Source organism: Cynara cardunculus, unplaced genomic scaffold (assembly GCF_001531365.2).
Source record: "Cynara cardunculus var. scolymus isolate 2C unplaced genomic scaffold, CcrdV1 Un_Scaffold_1338, whole genome shotgun sequence".
In the NCBI taxonomy this organism is placed as follows: Eukaryota; Viridiplantae; Streptophyta; class Magnoliopsida; order Asterales; family Asteraceae; genus Cynara; species Cynara cardunculus.
Genome location: NW_020200738.1, coordinates 95,948 through 117,374, shown reverse-complemented (window position 1 = coordinate 117,374; position 21,427 = coordinate 95,948). Strand labels below are relative to the sequence as shown.

At 36.7% G+C, this 21,427-nt stretch overlaps 2 protein-coding genes across 2 annotated transcripts; one reads left to right on the top strand and one right to left on the bottom strand.

The window, feature by feature from the left end:
- Positions 1-835: 835 nt before the first annotated feature.
- On the top strand, positions 836-3,156 carry LOC112502400 (pentatricopeptide repeat-containing protein At2g17525, mitochondrial). The gene has a single exon (XM_025106287.1). It carries the CDS (start codon positions 930-932, stop codon positions 2,946-2,948), a length of 2,019 nt encoding a protein of 672 aa, XP_024962055.1. The 5' UTR covers positions 836-929; the 3' UTR covers positions 2,949-3,156.
- A 91-nt stretch (positions 3,157-3,247) lies between these two features.
- On the bottom strand, positions 3,248-20,643 carry LOC112502403 (epidermal growth factor receptor substrate 15-like 1). Its single transcript, XM_025106291.1, has 13 exons — positions 20,194-20,643; positions 16,414-17,485; positions 13,647-13,862; positions 13,324-13,553; positions 12,832-12,906; positions 9,254-9,325; positions 9,071-9,169; positions 8,894-8,962; positions 8,694-8,808; positions 5,946-6,014; positions 5,491-5,833; positions 5,256-5,370; positions 3,248-4,270 (listed from the first exon to the last, which is right to left on the bottom strand). Exons 1-13 carry the CDS (start codon positions 20,332-20,334, stop codon positions 3,494-3,496), a joined length of 3,393 nt encoding a protein of 1,130 aa, XP_024962059.1. The 5' UTR covers positions 20,335-20,643; the 3' UTR covers positions 3,248-3,493.
- Between the last annotated feature and the right edge of the window lie 784 nt (positions 20,644-21,427).

Genomic DNA, 21,427 nt, shown 5'->3' with positions numbered 1-21,427 from the left:
TCTTATTCGGTAAGTGAGGGTAACGACTCTTATCAGGGTAAATTGTTGCATACGATACCGTTTTGATGTACTACAATTTTATCCGGTAAAATAAATTATAGCGTTGACTCCTAAATATTCTTTCTGGATCATAAACATTTAATTTAAAGAAATTTACACCATCTCTTGGCTTGCTGGTTTTAGTTTTGTTTTTTTAATTGCTCAATAAATGCTGAGGATTATTCCACAATTCTTAAAGTTTTCTCTCTTTCAGTCTTAACAAATTTAACATGCATTCAGATGTTCATGTAACTTTGTAGTCTTTTATATTTAAATTTTATAAAACTAACTTATAAAAATATTTTAATATATTATATACATTCAATACTACTAACGGGACTTAATTATTTGAGATCACATGAAATTGTAATAACCTTGAGAATTTATGCCTCATGTGTTATTTTATTTGACTTTTTTTTTTCTATCTAGACATAGTACTTAATGTATATTTGTTTTACAGTGTGTTTGTTTCACATGTACTTGATTCACAATGTGAAACTTTTTTATGTGTATTTTGTGTTTCACAAACATTCCAAAAAGTTTCACATTATGAACCGAATACATGTAAAACAAATACATTGTGAAACAAATATATGTTAATCAAATATCACATGATGCATAAGTTCTTAACGTTATAATAATTTTATGGGTTCTCGAAATAAAGTCAACTGCTACTGCTGACTAAATAATTAGTCATTTAAAAAAATGTTTTTATCTTAAATCTAAATATTTAGATTATAATAAAGAATTAATTATTAATAAACGTTGAACCACCGTAGTTTCTTGATCCACTTCTGAAGTTTGCAAACAGCCACCGGAAACTCTTTTCATTCGTGGTTGCGAAGCCCACCGCCACCGGCAAGAATGAAAACGATGCAACGGCGAGAAGAATGACGGTTGTAGATACTGGTTATGGAATCGGTTATCATTTGCTTTTTCAGTTAATTGAGAGGTACCTTCAGTCGGAATTTGAAATATATCTGTTTGTTAGTTCATTCTTTTTCATCCTTGTATTCATGCTCAATTTCTCCAAGAATCTACCCGTGTTCTTCACGTCAAAAAGCAATTATAAACTTCGCCATTGTCAATCAAGGTTCATATCCACCAACTCCCCTGTTCCCACCCATGACCAAATTTCCCACCTCATATTAGATCAAAAGTCAGCATCCGAAGCTCTTCATACATTCAGATGGGCATCCAGACTCCCCTGTTTCGTCCACAGCCAATCCACCTACAGAGCTCTCGTCCACAAGCTCTGTACTTTCCAGCATTTCGACACCGTCCCCCAAGTGCTTGATGAAATGCCCAGCTCAATCGGGTCGCCACCAGATGATGATATTTTTGTCACCATTGTTCGTGGACTAGGGAAAGCCCGAATGGTTCGACAAGTGATTAAAGTTCTTGACTTGGTTTCAAGATTCAAACAACCACCCACCCTGAAAGTCTACAACTCGATACTTGATGTTCTTGTTAAGGAAGATATCGATATAGCCCGAGGTTTTTATAGAAGGAAGATGATGGGGTGCGGTGTTAAAGGCGATATGTACACTTTCGGGATATTGATGAAGGGTCTTTGCTTAACAAATCGGATAGCTGACGCTTTTAAGCTTTTGCAAGTGATGAAGAATAAGGGTGTGCCACCAAACACTGTTATATACAACACACTAGTGCATGCTCTTTGCAAGAATGGGAAACTTGGGATAGGGAGAGCTAGGAGCTTGATGAATGAAATGGTGGATCCAAACAGTGTTACTTTTAATATTTTAATAACTGCATATTGTAAAGAAGAGAATCTAGTACAAGCACTTGTGATGCTAGAAAAATGTTTTGATCTTGGGTTTGTTCCTGACGTCATTACCATGACTAAAGTAATTGAAATTCTATGTAGCAAGGATCGTGCCATGGAAGCAGTGGACGTTTTAGAAAGGGTGGAGAAGAAAGGTGGTAAGATTGATGTGGTGGCTTATAACACTCTAGTAAAGGGTTTCTGTAATATGAAGAAAGCAAAGGCTGCACGCAGGTTTTTAAAGGAGATGGAGCTGAAGGGATGTCTTCCAAATGCAGACACTTATAACGCGTTGATATCCGGCTTCTGTGAGTTGGGTATGTTTGATTCAGCTCTCGACATGTTCAATGAGATGAAAACAGTTGGGATCACTTGGAATTTCACTACATATGATACATTAATCTATGGATTATGTTCAGGAGGAAGGATAGAAGATGGGTATAAGATCTTGGAACTGATGGAAGAAAGCAGGAGTGGTTCATTGGGGGGTTATATAAGACCTTATAACAGCATTATATATGGTTTCTATAAAGCAAACCGAATGGATGAGGCTCTAGACATTTTAACCAAGATGGCAACGAAATTTCCTAGAGCCGTTGATAGAAGCAGGCAGATACTGACATTTTGTGAGGAGGGTAGAATTGGAAACGCGAAAAAGATATACGATGAGATGATTCAAGAAGGATGCATCCCGAGCATTCTTGTTTATATAACTTTGATTCAAAGTCTTTCTCAAGAAAACTTGTTAAGAGAAGCATTGGAGATGATGAAGGAAATGTTATCCTGTGGTTATGTTCCTGATGGATTGACAGTTAATGGTTTGGTTGATAGGCTGTGTGAAGAGGGTAAAATTGGAAGCGCGATGAAATTTATGGAGGATATGGTTGGAAGAGGTTGGTTGAGTGATTCGGGAAGTTACAGTCGTTTGATATATGAATTCTGCAACAGAGGAGATGTACACAAAGGGTTGATGTTGTTTATGGAGATGGTGGAAAAAGGTAATGTTCCCAATTATATTGCTTGGAATTCAGTAGTTGAGTGTCTTGCTAGAGAATCAGGTTGGTTACAAGGCAAAAATTTGAGGTTTGTGAATGATTTGTTGGAATGGATTCTTGAAACCTAATCAAGAATTGGTTTTTACATCTAGCTACCTCCATTTATGGTGGTGGTGGTGGCGAGGGAGGATCCTGTGAAAAGACAGTCGACTTAACGAAGGAAAAATTTATGTAGTTGGAGCATCTGTTCTATCCATTCGAAGATAGCGTCGGTGCGTAGCCTTCATTCTACGAAAAGGTTACAAGAGCCTAAATCCGGATATTCCAATCCCTGCAGCAGGAGGGGATTAATACTAATGTGCTTTCCTTGGAGGTCAATGCATGTTTAAACCAAAATTTTAGTATAATTCAATTTTTGGCTTAAAAAAGTAAAAAAGGAAAATCTTACAAAAATGATGAACATGAGTGCAAGTTTACAAAGGTAAAACAGAAAATGAATCCATACCAAAAGATAGAAAGAAAGAATGATGGTTCTAAAGCACAATGTCCACCTTCAACTCAAATCAAACAACAAGCAAGCAAGCAAGCAAACAAACAAACAAGCCAGACTTACCTATATGCATATACCTATATCAAGGGCCAACAACAGACTACAATCGATGGATGGACGAGATTAAAACGCCTTCCAACCGTCTACCGAATCTCTTCTCGGGGTTTCGCTCTCCACCGCTGTCTTGAACGGATCGTGTGATCTGAAGGGGTCGCTTGATCCGAACGGATCTGCATCATCAAACGAGGGGAATCCATGATTGAAGTCGGATGACTCGGTAGTGCTTCGCATGGAATCGAATCTCGAGAATGATTCTTGAGGCTGGAACAGTGAATGACCAAAATCAGAGTCGGCGGAGCTGCGTATCGAATCGAATCTAGCGACCGATTGTGGTTGGGAGAATCCTTGATCATACTCGGAATCTTGGGCCGTGCTGCGGAAAGAATCAAATCGTCCAAAGGAGTCACGGGGTGGAAAAAGTCCACCATCATGAGTAGCAGTGCTGCTGCTAAAGGAATCAAATCTCGAAAAGTTGTTGCTGAATGAGTGATCTTCAGTCCCGTCACTGAACCTTCGAGGTGAGTCGGTGGCAAACATAGGAGTGCTTGGAACTGAATCTGCGAAAACCGAAGCAAACGGTTGCTGGAAAGATCCTCGAGGAGAGCCAGCATAACTGTAGGCAGGGGTGCTGGGAACGGAATCTGCAAAAGCGGAAGAAAACGGGCCCCGATTTTGGAACAAACTGTCTCCGGGTGGGGAGCCAGCGTAACTATAAGCAGGTGTGCCGGGAACAGAATCAAATACGGCCTTCTTGGGAACCTCCGTTCTTATAGGGTTTAGGCCCCATCCATCAGAAGAATCGAAGAAGGAATTTTCATGTTTACTCTCTTGATCAATATCCTGCAAAAGATCGATTTACAAGTACGAATAAATAAAAAGCCTCGGAAAACATAATTTCAACATCATTATGACCATCATTAGCATTAACTGAGGCTACATTTTAGCAAACTAGGTGATAAGCTAGATGTTGGTTGAAAAGCTAGTTAATGCCTCATAAGTTATATGTTAAACTAGTCACTTTGGTAAAAACTAGCTGATAAGCTAGATTGACTATGTAAATTGACCTAAAAGGAAAATATAAGGGGTATTACATAAAATATAAAGGGCATAGTTGGAAAAAATGAAAAAAAGCTCCAATAAGCTATCTGGAGTAGCTTTTCAAAAATCTAGCTTATAAGCTATCTCATGGCATACTTAACGGAGCTTTATCAATAAGCTCAGAAAATAAGCTAGCTTATGGTTGTCAAACATGGCCTAGATATAATTCCAGAGATATAAGTTAAGATATTATATATCCCCAATCTTCAGAATAAGATAATTACAAAGTTGGTATTACTATAGAAGCCAAAATTTCAGTTCCTCGACCAAATTACCAAAAGATTCATGACCCAAAAGGCCAAAACTAATCAAGCAGTGCTATGGTTTTGTTTTTTTTACCTCCCCATCATGGCAGTGGGACCAATATGGGTGATGCTCCAGAGGATAGTGTCAAAACCACTGCAAAATGGCTGATAATGGTTTTGTTTCTTTTTTTTTGGGGGGGGGGGGATGTTGGCAAGAAAATCACATAAGCTCCATACTTGCAAAAACAAGAGGGCAAGTTTCCAGCAGAACTCCACTATAGTGTAAGCTCTGATATTTCAACAACTTATGAATAGCAGGGATCGGGTTCAAGTGTGGGATTAATTCAGTGTTTTGGACCAGAAGGACATCCACATATGACACAGGCGGTATCTCTGTAGCAATCTTTCAGGTCTTCTATGATCAGACCATTAGATCTTATAACAATTGGTTAAAAAGATATCTTTTGTAGAGAGATATATACCTTAGATTTTGTAGCATTGAAATCCCAATTTGCATCTGAATCATAATGAGTATCAAATGTACCCCAGCCTGCCTCATCAAAAGCTTTGTCACCGGTCTGGGTATCCAAATGTTTACTGCAGCAGTAAAAGAAAACGAATATCATTAGAGCATACCTCTTTTAGCAACATGTTAGTGTACACCAAAATCTAGAGTTACGATCCAAATAGGAACATGTGGCACAAATAATCCAGTACCTCTGGGTCTTTATGGCATGAGGTGAATTATCTTCACCAGTGTTCTTTTCGACTGAGACGTCCTGGAATATCTTAGGTGGGGTTTCTGCTGCATTCCTGCTAGCCGGGCTATCAGGTGGAGTTTTTCCGGAGCTATCTTTCTTTTGCTCAGTCGATTCATTATCTGGTGTTTTGTCCTCAGCCACTGTCAACTTCTCAGGTTTATGATTAGCATCTGAAGCTGAAACTGTAGTTGAACCATTATCCCGGAAAGTAGATTTGTTTTGAAGTGGTAAGGACTTTGGCTTGGGAGGTGCTATAACATTTTGCACATCAAGTGTGAGCTCTTTCACAAATGTAAATCCTGCAAGTTTCATAAAGATGCAAAATTTATCATATTCATGGCAGTTAAAGAGATAACACTAGGTATGCCTGAAAGCCAAGCAAGCAGAAAGATAATATGGTACTCTGCTTACCTTCATCTTCAAATTTATCCCAGTGTTCATCCCAATCAGCAGCTCCATCTTGAATACCAGGTTGCCAACCTGAATAAATTTACAAGGAAAAAGGAAATACAGATGATAAACTTCACAACATTTACACTTGGCCAATGATTAGCACATGTTCTTACATCAAACGAAAGTTAACATTGATATCAACAAAGAAGAAAATCTAACAAAAAATTTGAAAATATATGTTTTATCGAAACAATTTTTTTAAATGTAACATGTTTCAAAACATCAAATCCCGTACTGTGTAATGACAAGTTTTAAGAGGTGACGACAAATTTCTCTGTCAAACAATTTAATTGATTTCAAAATGCCAAATTTTTCAAATGATTATTCCTTTTATGACCAATTTTAAAACATGGGGGGTTCTGTAACGACAAATTAAAAGAAAAAAGACCAGTCACATTTTATGTTATGGATTTTAATAACTACAAACTATTTGAAAATGGACTTGATTCAAGACAACCATTTTTATTTTATGTGACTTTTTATGACAGACAAAAATTTCAAAACATGAGTAGCTTTATACGAAATTATTTTTCAAGTACTCTTTTCCGGAGTATAAACTTTTTCAAATATGACTCCATTCATGTCATCAATATTTTAAATAATCTATCATCACAAAAAATTAGTCACATTTGAAAAAAATATATCTTACTGAAAAAAAAAAGTGGGGGAAAACTGAAAGTGAGGATGAGAGAGGGGATGAGACAGGAAAGAAACATAAAAGAGATTACCTTTTATCATATGCACCATACCCCAACTAATAAACTGGGAGGAGGAAGAGGATATATAGGAGCTGCTAAAAAATTCAGGAGGTTGAAGAGAGTGTTTTGTAAATTTAGTTCATTTATTACTCCATTTCCTTCACATTGGAAAAAATGTATTTTTTATTGGCTGCAAATTTTTTTATGGACAATATGGTTGATATTGTTGAAAATTAGGGCCAAAATGGTACAAAAAATATAGTCCATTGTAATTGGTTGTGTATTCTACAATTGATGACATGAAAAAAGACAAGGGAAACAAAGAAGCGCTCTCAAATCACGAAAAACCATATGTCAAATGCATACAAATGCTTAGAAAACTGGCAAGTCGAAGTACCAAAATGTGTTGTAGGTGCACTGTACAGGCAATGTACTTCTGATGTTTGTGTGAGCATTTTGATGATTACCATTTTAATGAAGGAAAGAAAGAAAAAAATGGGTAATAATTATGGATGACTCTAATTTTGTTTTCTTTTATTTCTTTATGCTAAACTATCTAAACTTCACTTGGTTTCATTTTCATATGAATAGCTAGATAAAATAAACAAAATCAAAAGGACTGACAGAGCAATCCCGTTAGCCTCCATTGAAACAGGCTGCTTAACAATACATAGACCAACAGTAGGCAAACTTGATGAAGATATTGTTTTGATGAGTCAATGAAATTATTGAAGAGAATGTAGGAGAAATCTTTATAATACCAGTAAAAGTGCTGTACATAGCATCAAAGTGTTGGAGGTGAAGGAAGTGCTAAGAAAAATGAAGTAGGTAGTTCTCTAGGTTCTGATAGTATTCCTACATAGTCCTGAAGGTTCTTGAAGAGGTACGCATGGTATGGAGCAGAGATTATTTAATTTTATCCAGAGAGAGAATGCCACATGAACAAGAGCACAAATAACTGCAAAGATCAAGTTTACGAGCCATACAATGAAAATATGGGACATATTATGAGCATTGATTGATTAAAAATGTCGGAGGATCAATTTGATCATACGTCAAGGATATCAACAGTGGTTATCATCTTTCTTGGACAAATCTCAGAAAAGATAGGACACAAAAAAAGGGATCTTCATACGGCATTTATTGATCTAAAGAAAGCTCATGATACAATCATCATGAGAGATAATAGATGAGCTCTTCAGAAGAAGAACATATGTTAATGTGTTCAAACATATGTATGACTGCTTGCTAAATGGTATTAAGCTTCAAAGCATGTGACGGGTGAGATGTTTTCCCTACAGTTATGGGATAACAGCAACAGGCAGCCTTGTCTCTTGTTGTAGTTATGAATGAGCTTAAAATAGACATACAAGATGATATACCATGGTGTATGCTTTTTGCTGATGATATAGCGTTGATTTAGGAAAGCAGAAAATGGTGTACATGCAGAGTTAGAGGTTTGAAGGAACAATTTAGAATCCAGAGATTTTAGGTCAAGCAAAAACAAAGGGAAGTGCAACTGTGCAAGAGTGCAACTTTACCAGTGTTGATGGAGAAAACGAACATATGGCAAGTATAGGCGAATAAGAAGTAATTAAAAACAGTACTCTTTTTTACTATTAGGGATCAGTCAATAGATGTCAACAATTTGATGCTGGCATGAGAGTAAAATAGCAAAGAAGAGGAATTACCCTTGGTTCAAATAGCACACTCTAGTTATGAGTTATGACATGGAGGAAACATGCAAACAGCCAATGTTTAAATAGAAAAGTCTAATTTACTAATTTGTGGGAAGATACTAAACAATTGTATAAACTCATGTTTTATAATCAATAGGTACTGTAGCAAGTATTTTTGTGATAGGTCTTATTTGATGGGCTGGTTAAGAGATTATTTATATTTGGTTGGCACCAAACACAATGAAGCATGATTCTAAATGTGAATATTAAACAGAAAAGATGATTAGCAAACAAAACAGTGAAACAACACATGGTGAATGTGAAATTACCAAAAGGCAGCTCAACCAGCGACGTTGGTTTCCCACGCAATCCATACATTTTGCAGCGCTCATTCAATGATTTTACTTGCTCCTCGAGATCTGCTTGAATGCGATCAGCACGAGCCTACACAGTTGGGGAACATGGGGTTATAATCATCCACAAGAAGGAACAAAAAATCTATAGCAAAACTAATCAGAATACAAAATACCTGGATATCTTCAGGTTTCCCATCCTGTTCTAGCTTCACTATTGCTCGATAAAGCTCCATCTTTTTTTCCTATTATAATTTATCAAATATCTCATCAGCAACATAAATTTTGGAGAAACGAACTTCGTTATAAGAATCAAGAAAAGAATTATTTGAGCTCAATCCCTCAAAGTAAACCTGAATATCACGAAAAGTGGCCTCCTCAATAGTCAACTTAGAAGCTACATCTCCAGCCTGCTTGTATTTGTCTTCGTATTTCTTTGACAGTGATTCAACCTGGAAAACAAGTTGATGATAGTAATCCAGAAAACAGCAATTATATGAGAAGATTATGCCCGTGCAATCAATCGAAGGGAATACCTCTTTTTTATCAGTGGAAACCCTTTCTGTGATCTCATTTAGTCTAGAGTCGCATCTGCTCTTGTACAAAACCTGACATTGAAGGACAAAAGATATGATGGGTAACAATTTTATACAAATATGGTCAGATGCTTATTAATTGAAAAGAACAACCATATTTATTATTGTGCTGGATTATATATATAGTGTATATATGTCTGAAGTATAAATACTATTCAACCTTTTTCTTCCACAAGCCTGCCCTATACCATATGCATGATTCTGTCTTAGTGAAATGAGATTCTCAATTAGTGATGCAGAACGGAAAAGGGGATGAACCCAGATATTTGAGAATCCACTCAAAAACCGAAAATTTATCAATTCAATGTATTAAAAGCTGATTTCTAAAGTTACAAAAGGGTCCTACTTAGAGGCCAAATATTCTTGGAGAACAAGCTAGGATATTTAAAATAAAGAAGGTAATCTGACTGAATCCTAATCCAACTAGAACAGCATCAAAGACTTATCCTAAATTAACTAGGAGATTTGAATAACGCAATTAATTCCTAAAAGTTAAACTCCCTCAGAGATCATGCCCAACCAGGTATAGATATAATATTAAAGCTTTTCGGCTAGCTTTTTGGAACTCTCAAGTCAACTTTTTCACAAACACAGTTTTCGCAAGCCGGAGGTCTTCACAGAAAGGCCGCTTTACCTAAAAGACTGGTCTGCATTCATCCCCCCCCCCCTCCTGACCCTACCTACGAGGGGGGCATGATGGGTTCGTTTAGTTTGGTTTATATACAAAAGCATATGATTTTAACTAATATTAAAATAACAAACATATTAAAATAGCATTAAACTATTTCTCACAGATAATACTTGAAACTTCTAACATCATAAAGTCAATATTATATGCAACAAGAAAAATGGTTGCAACCAAACAATTAATTATATATTAAATCGTAACTAAGTTCATTTTAACCATCACTTCAAGCTAAAAAGTTGAAAAGTGTTGCCGTAAAATTTGAATGTAAAATTACTAGATTTCAACTTTCAACATAAATTGTAAAATAGAACCAGTTGTAGCATACTAGATTTGATGAAATTATATTAGTTTATTTGATGTGCACAAGAATGACCTAGAGACACGTCAACAAGCCCTGGCCAAGCGTTAAAGGCCTAAATGCACATTCACCATGCTCATCCAAACAACCTTGTTATACCACTACATTGCTACCTACAAAGGGGCACGATAAGCTGCTTGATGGAAATCTACCTCCCTTTCTATAAAGGAGAGAAAAAATATCTCTCCAACAAAGAACTTTAGGCACCACTTATGGAAAAGAGAGAGGGATTGGGGCCTCCTATAAAGACTTTGCCGCCACTTAGCATGGTTCGAAGTCCACAAGCATAGTCAAATTCCTCCTTGATGCATGAGCGCTACTCCTTTATATCATCACAGGGCGGTGGCATGCGTGTATCATACATACACGAGTAAGGGCCACAACTTGCATCCAGAGAGAATTGTAACATCCCTAGCCCAAAGCAATAGACTAACCAAATAACTTCTAAGAGCATCACCAACAAGATCCCTATAATTTCTCCAAAATGGGGAAGCAAATAAAATCTCAAAAAAGAATGACATTCAACTCCAACATTTGCTCCATTTTAGATATTTCAACATTAATTATATTACTAAAATATTCAATACATTTAATATCCCAAGAAATTTTCAAATAAATTCTATCTAAAGTGATAACTCAACCAACTTCATTGGTAGAAACAATAAAAAAGACATTTCTCTCTCTTCACAAAAAAATTGGAGAGTTCTCCAAATTTGGATACTATTTTGCCTCTTTCCTAATTTCTTAATTTTGGAGAAATTACTAAAGAATCTGTTGAAACAAAAAACGTGATGAAAACTCCAAAATCTCCGTTTTTGTAGAATCTGTTGAAGATGCTCCCCATCAATTTAATAACCATGGTGGAAGTTATTAATAAGGCTTTACAAGAAGCTCACAAATATCACTCTTTGTCCATGTGGCACAGGTTGTCACACAAAGTCTCCCACTTAAATCCTTGACATCCTCATCAACCCTACTCCCCCAAAATCAATACCCTAGGAGATGCATGATCCCAACTCACAATACCTTGAAAGACTAGTGCCATGATACCATTTGTAACACCCAAGCCTAGAGTAGAAAATACACCTAATATCCTCTAAATTAACTTAACCATGGTGAAAGTCATTAGTAGCCTATAACTTGAGGCTTATAAGTCGCTCAAACTTCTCACACTCTATTAATGTGGGATGATTTGTCATGAACTCTCCCACTTAAGTTCATGATGAGTCATCAGACCTACACACCCAGAATCAATACCCTAGGAGATCTTAAAATATCACTACTAAGAGTCTCTTTATGACGAACAACCCAAAAAGGGTCCTAATGAGATCACAGAGTAACTTTGAGGCTTAAGTCAAAATTTCAAATTGCAGTTCCATAATGTTATGATTAGTCGAAAACAAAAGCTTTTATTCTGATGGTAAGGATAATTACTTCCATTATTGACCAAAAAAGAATAACTAACACCTCAACTTCCATGCATAATAACATCACCCCAAGTTTGATAAATAAAAAAACAAAGAGGCTATAGAAATGACTAAAAGCCGCAGGGAGAAGAGAAACAATCTTTCTTCCTCGGAAAATGTCTTGGTAGAAGATATTATTTCTCGAAACTGAGGTCTTTATTTTGACAGGGTACAGATACCTAAAGTTTTTATTTTTAGATACATTTTCCCCTCCATCACCTGGTACTCATAGCAGGTATTTTGTTTCTTCTGCTTTAGAAGAATGAACACCACCAAAAAATATCAATAAATCCATTAAAGCATACACTAGCATTAGACAAAACGGCTCACCATGGATTTAGCAAGGAATCTTCCTTTGAAACAAGATAATAGAGATCTTTTTCTAAAAATATTTACTTAACTTTCAAACTTCATATTGGGTAATGAGTAATGACCAATATTCTTTTTCAACTTCAAACCATTGTACCACAGTTTATCATAACTTTTTCCCTTTTGTTCCCAATAATACCAAAATTGCTATGGCAATTGATAAACCAGAAATTTTCTTCTCATCCAAACAAAATCTAAAACTCTACTGAAAGAACTTCCTATCCAAATAAATGAAACATTAAAGAAAATGCTGGTAAAGGAACTACAGGCCCTGCTCGTGAGCTTTTGCACATTCAATTGACCATAAGTTGGGCTTAATAGATTGATATTGGCCATGAAATTTCTGAGAATTCTCTTGTAAAAAAAGAAAACTGCTGCAACAGCCATGGTTGCCTGACCTTTTTCCCTTGAAGAAAAACATCTTTCAGCACATCTAAGAACATCAAATCCACAGCCACGAAGCACTACCATAACAATCATACAGGCTGGTTTTAAAGTTTAATGCACCTAAGAAAATGCATGAATCTAGAACCCTGTTTCTCAATCCTTCATGACTAATGTTAATGCTGACTCAAGTCAAATACCATCCACACCACACATGAAGGCGACATAAAATAAAAGGAGACAGAGAACTCACAATTTCCTGCATCTTGTTTCTGTAGAACTCAATTTTTTGTTTAGCTTCTAGTATCTCTTTTTCAAGTTCACCAACCTGGGTAAGGCAAAGAAAGAATAGGGGGTCAGAAGAATCAACTGTGCAATTTTCACAGAAACATTTAGGACTGAAAGGCAGCCAAAAGAAACTTAGTGTTTTGACATATTTTTTTACAAGATAGGTTTTTTTGCTCACTACTTCTGAGATAAAAGAAGATATATTGATTGGATTTACTACTTTTGTCGACTCGGTAATCACTTATTACTAGCCATCCTAAAGTTCCACTGTCTGCAACACAGCTGCCTGTGCTTATAGAGTTGAACCAACCAATAAGCTAAAGTTTGCCAGGCCAGCTTCCGAGGACTAGTTCTGGAATCCAATGACCGTATTAAACCAGTCTTGGATGCAGGACCACAATCCGGTACTTGTGTTACACAGAGGTAGTTGACAGTAACTGGAATTTAATATATATACCTTTTTATCTGCCTCCGTTGCATCCTGGAACTTAGAATTCAATGATTTTTGCTCATCGGTGCTAAGTTGGTCCACTAGATGCTTCTCCAGCACAGGAACTGTATGCTTACGCTGTCTAGGTTGCATATCTTCATCCGTCTCAGGTATAGGAACTGGAACTGGACGAGGTGGCCTTGCTGCAGCAGGAGTGACCTGCCGGGGGACCGTCGCCCCCTGTGCTTGTGGGATGCCTACAAAAATAGTACAAGCTATGGTAAGAGAACTAAGATTAAGTGACACTTGCGCTTGGCAAAATGGCGCACAACACAGATATTAGCATATACCTGGTGGAGGTCTCCATAATGGAGCACCATATGTGGCAGGTGCTTGACCTGATACAGGTAACGGTGTCCCCTCAAAAATACTGGCTGGAAGAACCTTTGGAAGAGGACGCCCTTCCCTGAACCGCTCCATAAGGTAGAGAGCAATGCAAAATTCCTTCTGAGAAAGCATGCTGTCATTGTCCTGATCAGACAAATCCCACACTTGCTTTAAGATCTCTGAAACAACAAGAATAAAGATAATGCAGTTTGTTAGATGATATAGCAGCACTCAATTTGACCATTCAAGAAATTGTTGAAACAAAAATGTTAATTTCAGAGACAAAAATGTTTTTGCTGAATGCTCACTCTGAGCTTCGGTAACCTATTCCCAAATGCAAACAACATTAGGGTAGATGGACCGATGAACTAAAGTCCCTGAATTTGAAGTACCCTTAGATCTTCAACAAGATTTCATTTTCTCACTAAAATACATGGCAACAAAGAAGAAGTGGGCTTTGATTTCTTTGTGCTTTGAAATACCCCTTTGATTTCTTTGTGATTCCTTTGTGATTTCTTTGGTCAGTGAAAATTTCGGTTTTGAGGACTAAGGGACTGCTTGAGAATGCTTATAAGCATGTCTTCCTGCTTTTTTGTTATAAGAAAACTATGTGCTTTTAAGCAGTTCTGCTTTTGAAGAAGCATGTACTGTTTGATGACTGTGTGCTTCAAGCAACAGCGAGATGGATTTTGTGTTGAAATTACAAAAATGACATTCTTTCTATCGATAATCATGATCATTGCATATATGGCGACGGTAAGTAGTGTAAACAAGCGTAAAACTAAGTTATATGTTTTCCAGAAGCAACTAGTATAGCCTAAACAACAAAAAAAGAAAACAAAATTAGGGTAGAAGACTCTGCTTAGAAACTTTGAATGCTTAAATCCCCTTAATATAGGTTGGTGATATTTCATTATTCAGCATTTTTAAGTAAACTGAGGTCAAAAATGATCAACTTTTCTGTTATGAGGTTATAATTATAAACATATCTCAACCAGAAAATAGGATGAATTTCTGACAGCAAAATATCATCCCACAAGGATCTTCAACAAGTTCGAAAGTCTTGTGTTCTAGGCAACCGGCCAAGCCTTTTATTTCAAACCAAACGGTGTGTGGTAGAAATGGAACCCATGAAAAAATTGTATATAATTATAAAGAAAACAGAGAACAAAACCAATCAAATCTGAGGAACAAGAACAGTGGCCTTCCATGCTCTCCTGTGTAAACACAATATCTTGGATAATTCCAATCCTTCAAGTCTCTATTGACAACTTCCCTCATGTTATCCGTGGCCTTCTCCTACCTTTTCAAAGTCTTCCTCCCATAAAAAGTCTCCCTTCTCACAGGTCTATCCAAAGATCTAAAACTGTATCTTTAGAATATAAAAAAGGAGAGTATAGGGCAGTAATATAATTAGTCGAACATGCTTCTTCAACTATACTTATATGCCTACTGTATAGTAGGAAAAGTATAGTCCTTAGCTGAGACTAGAAGTTCTGTCAGGACTAGAGAAAAATTGGTATCAATGTATATACTTGATGAGTCGATAGCAAAATCCTTGTTCAGGCTATTTTGGGATATCATCCTCATATTTGTATTGACGTTTTTGGTTATACATATACTTGCCAAAGAAAAGAAACAAGAGATTTGATAAATTGCGTATCTTGTAGTTTGTCCTTCACCAGATGAGTTAAGTTAAACTCAGATGGTCCACTAATTGTTTTCTATGCTCTTTTGGCTTGTATCTTTTGGTATTTTCTTAAACGTATGAATTTTTTTACATATTAACTATTTCTTATATAAGAAAATTGATGATGGCAAACCTGTGATAGCATAGAAATATATAGGTGCAGAACATAATAATAAAGCAATCCACATGCGTCATTCTGGTGAGTTTTCTTATTCTAAAGAGAGTTGATGTAATCATCTAAATACAGCCCAGCTTGATAGCCACAAACCATTTTAAGAAAAAGTGACCAAAGCTTCACTGAAAACAAGAAGCTATCGTGCACCATATCACTTCCCAATGTGCCTATCTATACATATAAAACTTCAATACTTGTCATCTGTGCTTCTTATTTCTAATCTCTAGAACCATATGCTTAGGGTTGAAAAACATAATGGAAAAGCAATAGTACATCTTACTCTTCATAAATCATGCACAGAGCACTTCGAAGATTAGTTCCTTGTGTCTTGTTTTAAAATTTGGTGGCATTTTGCTGTGCAATTAATTGATCCAGATTGCAATTCACTTTTATGGGAAAATGAGATAATGGTATTTGAGGGTTATGTAACATAATTTGATTAGGTTCACATAAATAAAAACTTCTCTGCCTCCTCTCAATTCGCCTACCTACTACATACAAACTTTTAGTTCAATGACAGACAAGTTCAGTTTGTTGGAGAAAAGGAACAGATTAGTATTCTTTTTCCTTTCAAAAATAACTTGCTCCTATTTTCCGTTGTACACATCCACTTAGTATTGTTGGATGTCAAATATCGTTGTATGTGGATGCAAATTTTAAATCGAAGTTAAATGGATTTATATCAATCTTGAAGTTAAAAAGTACCTTCTTTGACTCTAATTGTTCAGGTACACTTATTTAGTATGCTACTTTTTCAAGCAACTGGAGAATAGAAAGTTTCCAATTCATCTAAGACGGTGTACTTTTAAGTTGAATTTATAACTACAAAACTCAATAAAGCAAGAGAAAATGAAATTTCACCTACCTCTTGGCAACCTCCAACTCAAGAACAGGTTGCGTGCCTGTTCACCAGTAATTTTTCCATCTTTGTCTGTATCTACTTCCATAAAAACCTTGGTATACTTTTGGACACTGGACTGTGACATCTTTGGCCAAGGTTGTGAGGATTGACTAGAAGGAAAATTTTCAGCTCTGACAGGCAATGCAGAAGAATTCTGTACCGGAACTTGCTGATTAGGTCTAAAAGTTGAGTGCATTTGTTGGTTCTGACTCGCAGTAGGTGGGTGAGAAACATTGCTGTGAAAAGGTTGGCTTGGCTTATTGGGTAATTGGGTCCCACCAGAGGGAGGAATATTAGGCGGTGAGACAGGTAAGCCACTTGCAGAGGGGGCAGTAACCACAGAATTGGTCTTTGCCTGAGATGGGGCAGCAGAAAAAGTATCACCGAATGCTGAGTTAGATGCAAACCCATTTCCTGCAACAGGGCTGCTGGAATCTTTAGCTCCGGGCACGCTAGCAGACAAATTAGGACCATTTGGTTTGGGTGCAGCATTTTGCAATAAGCTAGTTGGTCCTTGTGGTCTAGGCTGTGCAGGAAGAGTTGACCCTGATGACGCAAGCCCAAAGACGTCCAGAGGCGTACCAGGAAGTTGAGAAGATACTCCAGGTCTAGGCTGCACAGAGAGAGTTGACCCTGAAGGACGAGAAGTCAACATCATGCCTCCACCAGGCACTCCATGCTGTGATTGAAATGTGGTGTTAGGAAGTGGGGAGTGAGGCGACCTCATGACTTGACTTTGCTGCGGTGAATAACTCTGTGACCCTCTTATACCAATACCTTGAGATGCTGCTGGACCGCTACCAACCATCTGTGGAGTCGGTGGGCCCACATTTAAGTTTGACTGGGGAGCAGCTAGCGCTCCGATATTAATCTGGGGAGCGGGAATTTTTGCTGAAGCAGGTCCATATAATGCTGCTTTTACAATATCTGGAGTAAGGTCTCGCTTACTTTGTGCAACAGTTACAAGTTTTAGATAATTGTAAAACTCAACTCGCCCAAGGTAACCAGTTCGATTTTGATCAGCAATTGTCCATATCTACAGAATGGGTCACAAAATGTTAGTACCAAGGGACATTGAATAAAACATAGAGAAGTAAGGACTCTAGATAAATTGCAGTAGCATATGATATTCAACCTTATATAGTAACATCATACGATCTTTGAGTTATAAATGGCATGAATTTAGGGCATGGATGTGAACTAAAAGCCATGCAGGTTAAATAAATAATCAACAGACCTAACATTGTGTTCTTGAAACCTCTTTTTTAAGGGAAAGGGAAAGAAAGGAGGAGGAAAAAAAAAAAAAAAACATGTGTTCTTGAAACTTAATCAATCTCACACCTGAATGTACCATGAGATATAAGTAGATTTAGTCTTAGCAGCTAATGCTTTTATGATGAACTTAACTTCAGTAATTGCAGAGAGGGAAGAGCTAAATAGAAGACTTCTATATCTTTTAAGAGAGGAGAGTAATCATAAGTCTCAAGGCTAGCATAATTCCTGCTCCTACTCAAGAGAGTAAGTCAACTCTCCTTCCGTGCCTTAGAACCATTAGCCTCAACCAGTCACAAAAATGATTAATATCTTATCAGAACTATTCAAAACCATGTTATCACAGAAATTATTATGATTAACTAACTGAATATCATTATGTTACAAAGAAATTCCATAAACAGCGTAATATATGCTACAAGCTAATGACAACTGAAAATGTGCTATTAGAATCTCATATCGTGCTAAATAAACAGTTGGAATACTTGGTGGATTATTGTTTTCTATTATGGATTTCTAGGTGCAGGAGGCAATATATGGAGAGAAGTTGGGGTTCCCTAAACCCAACAAATACAGAATTGGGGGCATATCTATCCGGATAGAGGATAGTCTAGATCTTGATTCGAATGTCCCCTTCAGCGTCACCCTTTTTATCGATTCGGCATTGTCCTTCACCCTGTATGCGACTGAAGTGGAAAGGCAGAAATGAGTATCTAATGGGCTTCTACCTAGGTTTCAAATCCTCAAATATCAGAATGAGCGAAGAGCTCCTCTCTCATATCTTACCGTATCAAGTTTTTTTTCAGTAATTTGTTGCTTCCTAGTGAATTAAATTACAGTACTTTTTCCACTTTATTATTATGTGGATTTGTGATCTTCATGGTACACTCCAATTCGATACTAATGAAGTTTTTTTCTATCAAACAAACAAGAAGGATAATAAATGCATAGAGATAACTTAAAACACAAAAGCAAGCTATTAGGGTTAAGGAATACCATTCTCCTACAAAACTTTTGGGGTGCATAGCCACTCAATTACACCCCAAACTGAGTATTTCTGTCCACATAAAAATACCATAAAATAACTAAAAATGTCATCTCACACTACTAGTATCAGAATACAGATAATACGGTCAACGTCAGGCCACCAAACCCTACAACTGATGAAAAGGTCCTCAGCTATGGAGTAAAAGCAAGCATCTACCTTATCAAACCCCCTGACTTCCAAAGGTGCCTAGAGGATGCATTAGATGTAGAAGAGCAAATCATTTATATCAAAACAAGGGCATGAACCTACTTTAGAGACTATGTTCCTTGAACTCCGTCCACTAGTTTGACCAGGTTTAACAAGTTTGAAACATTGGGCGGGTTGTCTAGCTACCCAATTGTAGCTCCAGTAGCTTCACCAGTGTGTAGACGTGTCAAAACCCCCAATCAAAGGCGTACATCTTACCTCTATAAGCTGGTAAAAAGAATTGGAAGTCATAATATCCCAATCTTCCAGCTCTCGAGCAGTTCAAAGATTCACCTCTCCTTAAATTCCCTTTGCCACAGACCTTAGTCCTCAAGTGTTTCATGTCTGCGTGCATGACAGGGGAAATTCGTCCTTTTCTTGACTTAGTCAAGGATATAGATGTGAACGTTACAGCTGGATTGCCTAGGATTTAAGTGAAAATCTAAATATCATAGTCACATCTCAACAAATAAAATCTCCACAGATAGCAAGCATGGCTTGATTCAGGTAATCAAAGATGCATCAGAAGTTCAAGCTTCAAAAATGTCAATTCTTAACCACTTCTTATGTATTGAATGATTAGACTGAAATTGGAATTGAATCAATAGTAGCAGAAGGAAGCATCCTTCTTCTTATCATAGCATAGTATGGTATAGTGAGGTAATAGCAGAGTGGAGTTGTTTGGAGAGCGAACTCTTAATGTCGAACTCTTAATGTCGATCAGGTGAATCGCTCCCTCTTTGTTTGCCTTGGAATGAATTGGTTTTTTAATTTCCAATTAGAATTCTGAGTATGTGTATATAGCAAAACATAACGATAATTTATAGATTATGCAACTCTTACAAATTATTATATGCATGCCCTATCGACATATGACCTCCAGGTTGTAACATACATTAGTTTTTTTTCTGTTACATGAACATAATCTAGTATTGACCAATGTCTCACTTATCTCCAAACACGCAGAATTCTAATCAATCTGACCATCCTAGATTGCAAGATGCATATTACTTCTTAACAAAAAGCACCATAACCCAGCTGAATGTAACTCATACAAATTCATATCTGATATAAGCAAACCACATCTGACCTGAAGCTGATAAAAGATTTATACACTTACACATCATTCTAGCACTTATTTTAACAATCAAACGACTGTCTTAAGAAATCAAAGTAGAGATTGACTTCAGAGAATGCAAAATTCTAATACGAAAGCAGAATTACGAGAAGTTAGTTACCTGAGCGAGAACCGGCTTAGGTAAACCAGAGGCTTGAAAGAAGGAAACAGCTTCAGAGCCACTAACACGTCCATCTTGATCTACATCTGCTCTTTTAAAGTACAACTCGAATTGATCCATATTCGGTGCCCCACCCGCCATGTAAATTAAGGAGCCGACCAATATAATAGTTTATGATCAACGAATTACTGTAATCGAATTCGAAGATCCAGGATAAAAGATAGAAATCGAAGTCATAAACAAATGAAATGCATAGGAGGTGGAAACAAGATCTGTAATCGAATCAGAAATGGACAAAAGATCTGAAGCAAAAAGGGTTTTATTGGAATCGATGGAAAAACCGACGATGATTACTCAGTTGTTTATGAGATTTCTCTGCGATTTGAGAGAGCGAATCGAATTGTGAATGGCAATGCAACCAACTGTCTTCTCTTCTTCGGATCCAGGCTGCTCCAGCGATTTCTTTTAGGAGATGACGAACAAATAACCCAAAAAGTAAACTATTAATGCCCCAATTAATACATTACTTCTATCTACACTATTTTAGAGTAATTTAATCATAAAATTATTATTTTATTAAATGTTTAAATTAGTTTGTAATAACAAGATTACGAGATTCATGTTTTGTTCTGTCATGTCTCAATTCAGTGTACCAAACACATGCTAAGGGTTGAAAGTTGAGAATATGTCATGTATATAACCAGACTGAATCATAAGCAAACCACGACCAAAAAAGTGAATTGATTTAAATCGTTCCAGTTTTGTAAATATTAACACGATTATATGTAGAGGGATCAAATTTAGAACACAATCAGTGATAAACATTCAGAGTGCGATATAACTGATCGTTTACGATGAAACCTACAACAATGAATATCCACATCAAATCATTCCAAGTGCGATAAAAGTCTTGATTCCTGAACATATGTTCTAGCTCAACACGGGTTCGATTTCTTAGCCTATGACAAATAAAAACATTTTAAAGCAGCTATAGTACCAAGTGATTATATGGTTTACGATTCTTATCAAATTCATATGTGATCACCACATAAAAATCACATTCGTCGTTCATATTTCATATATTAAAAAAGAATGCAACCACAAGTAACGTATGATTCGTTACAAGCACAATTCATTGACCTCATCAGAGGATTGTGATCAACCTTATGATCCTGCAGAATAACACAACCATAATGATTGTGAAATCGTTAAGCCTCATTCTATTGAATTTTAT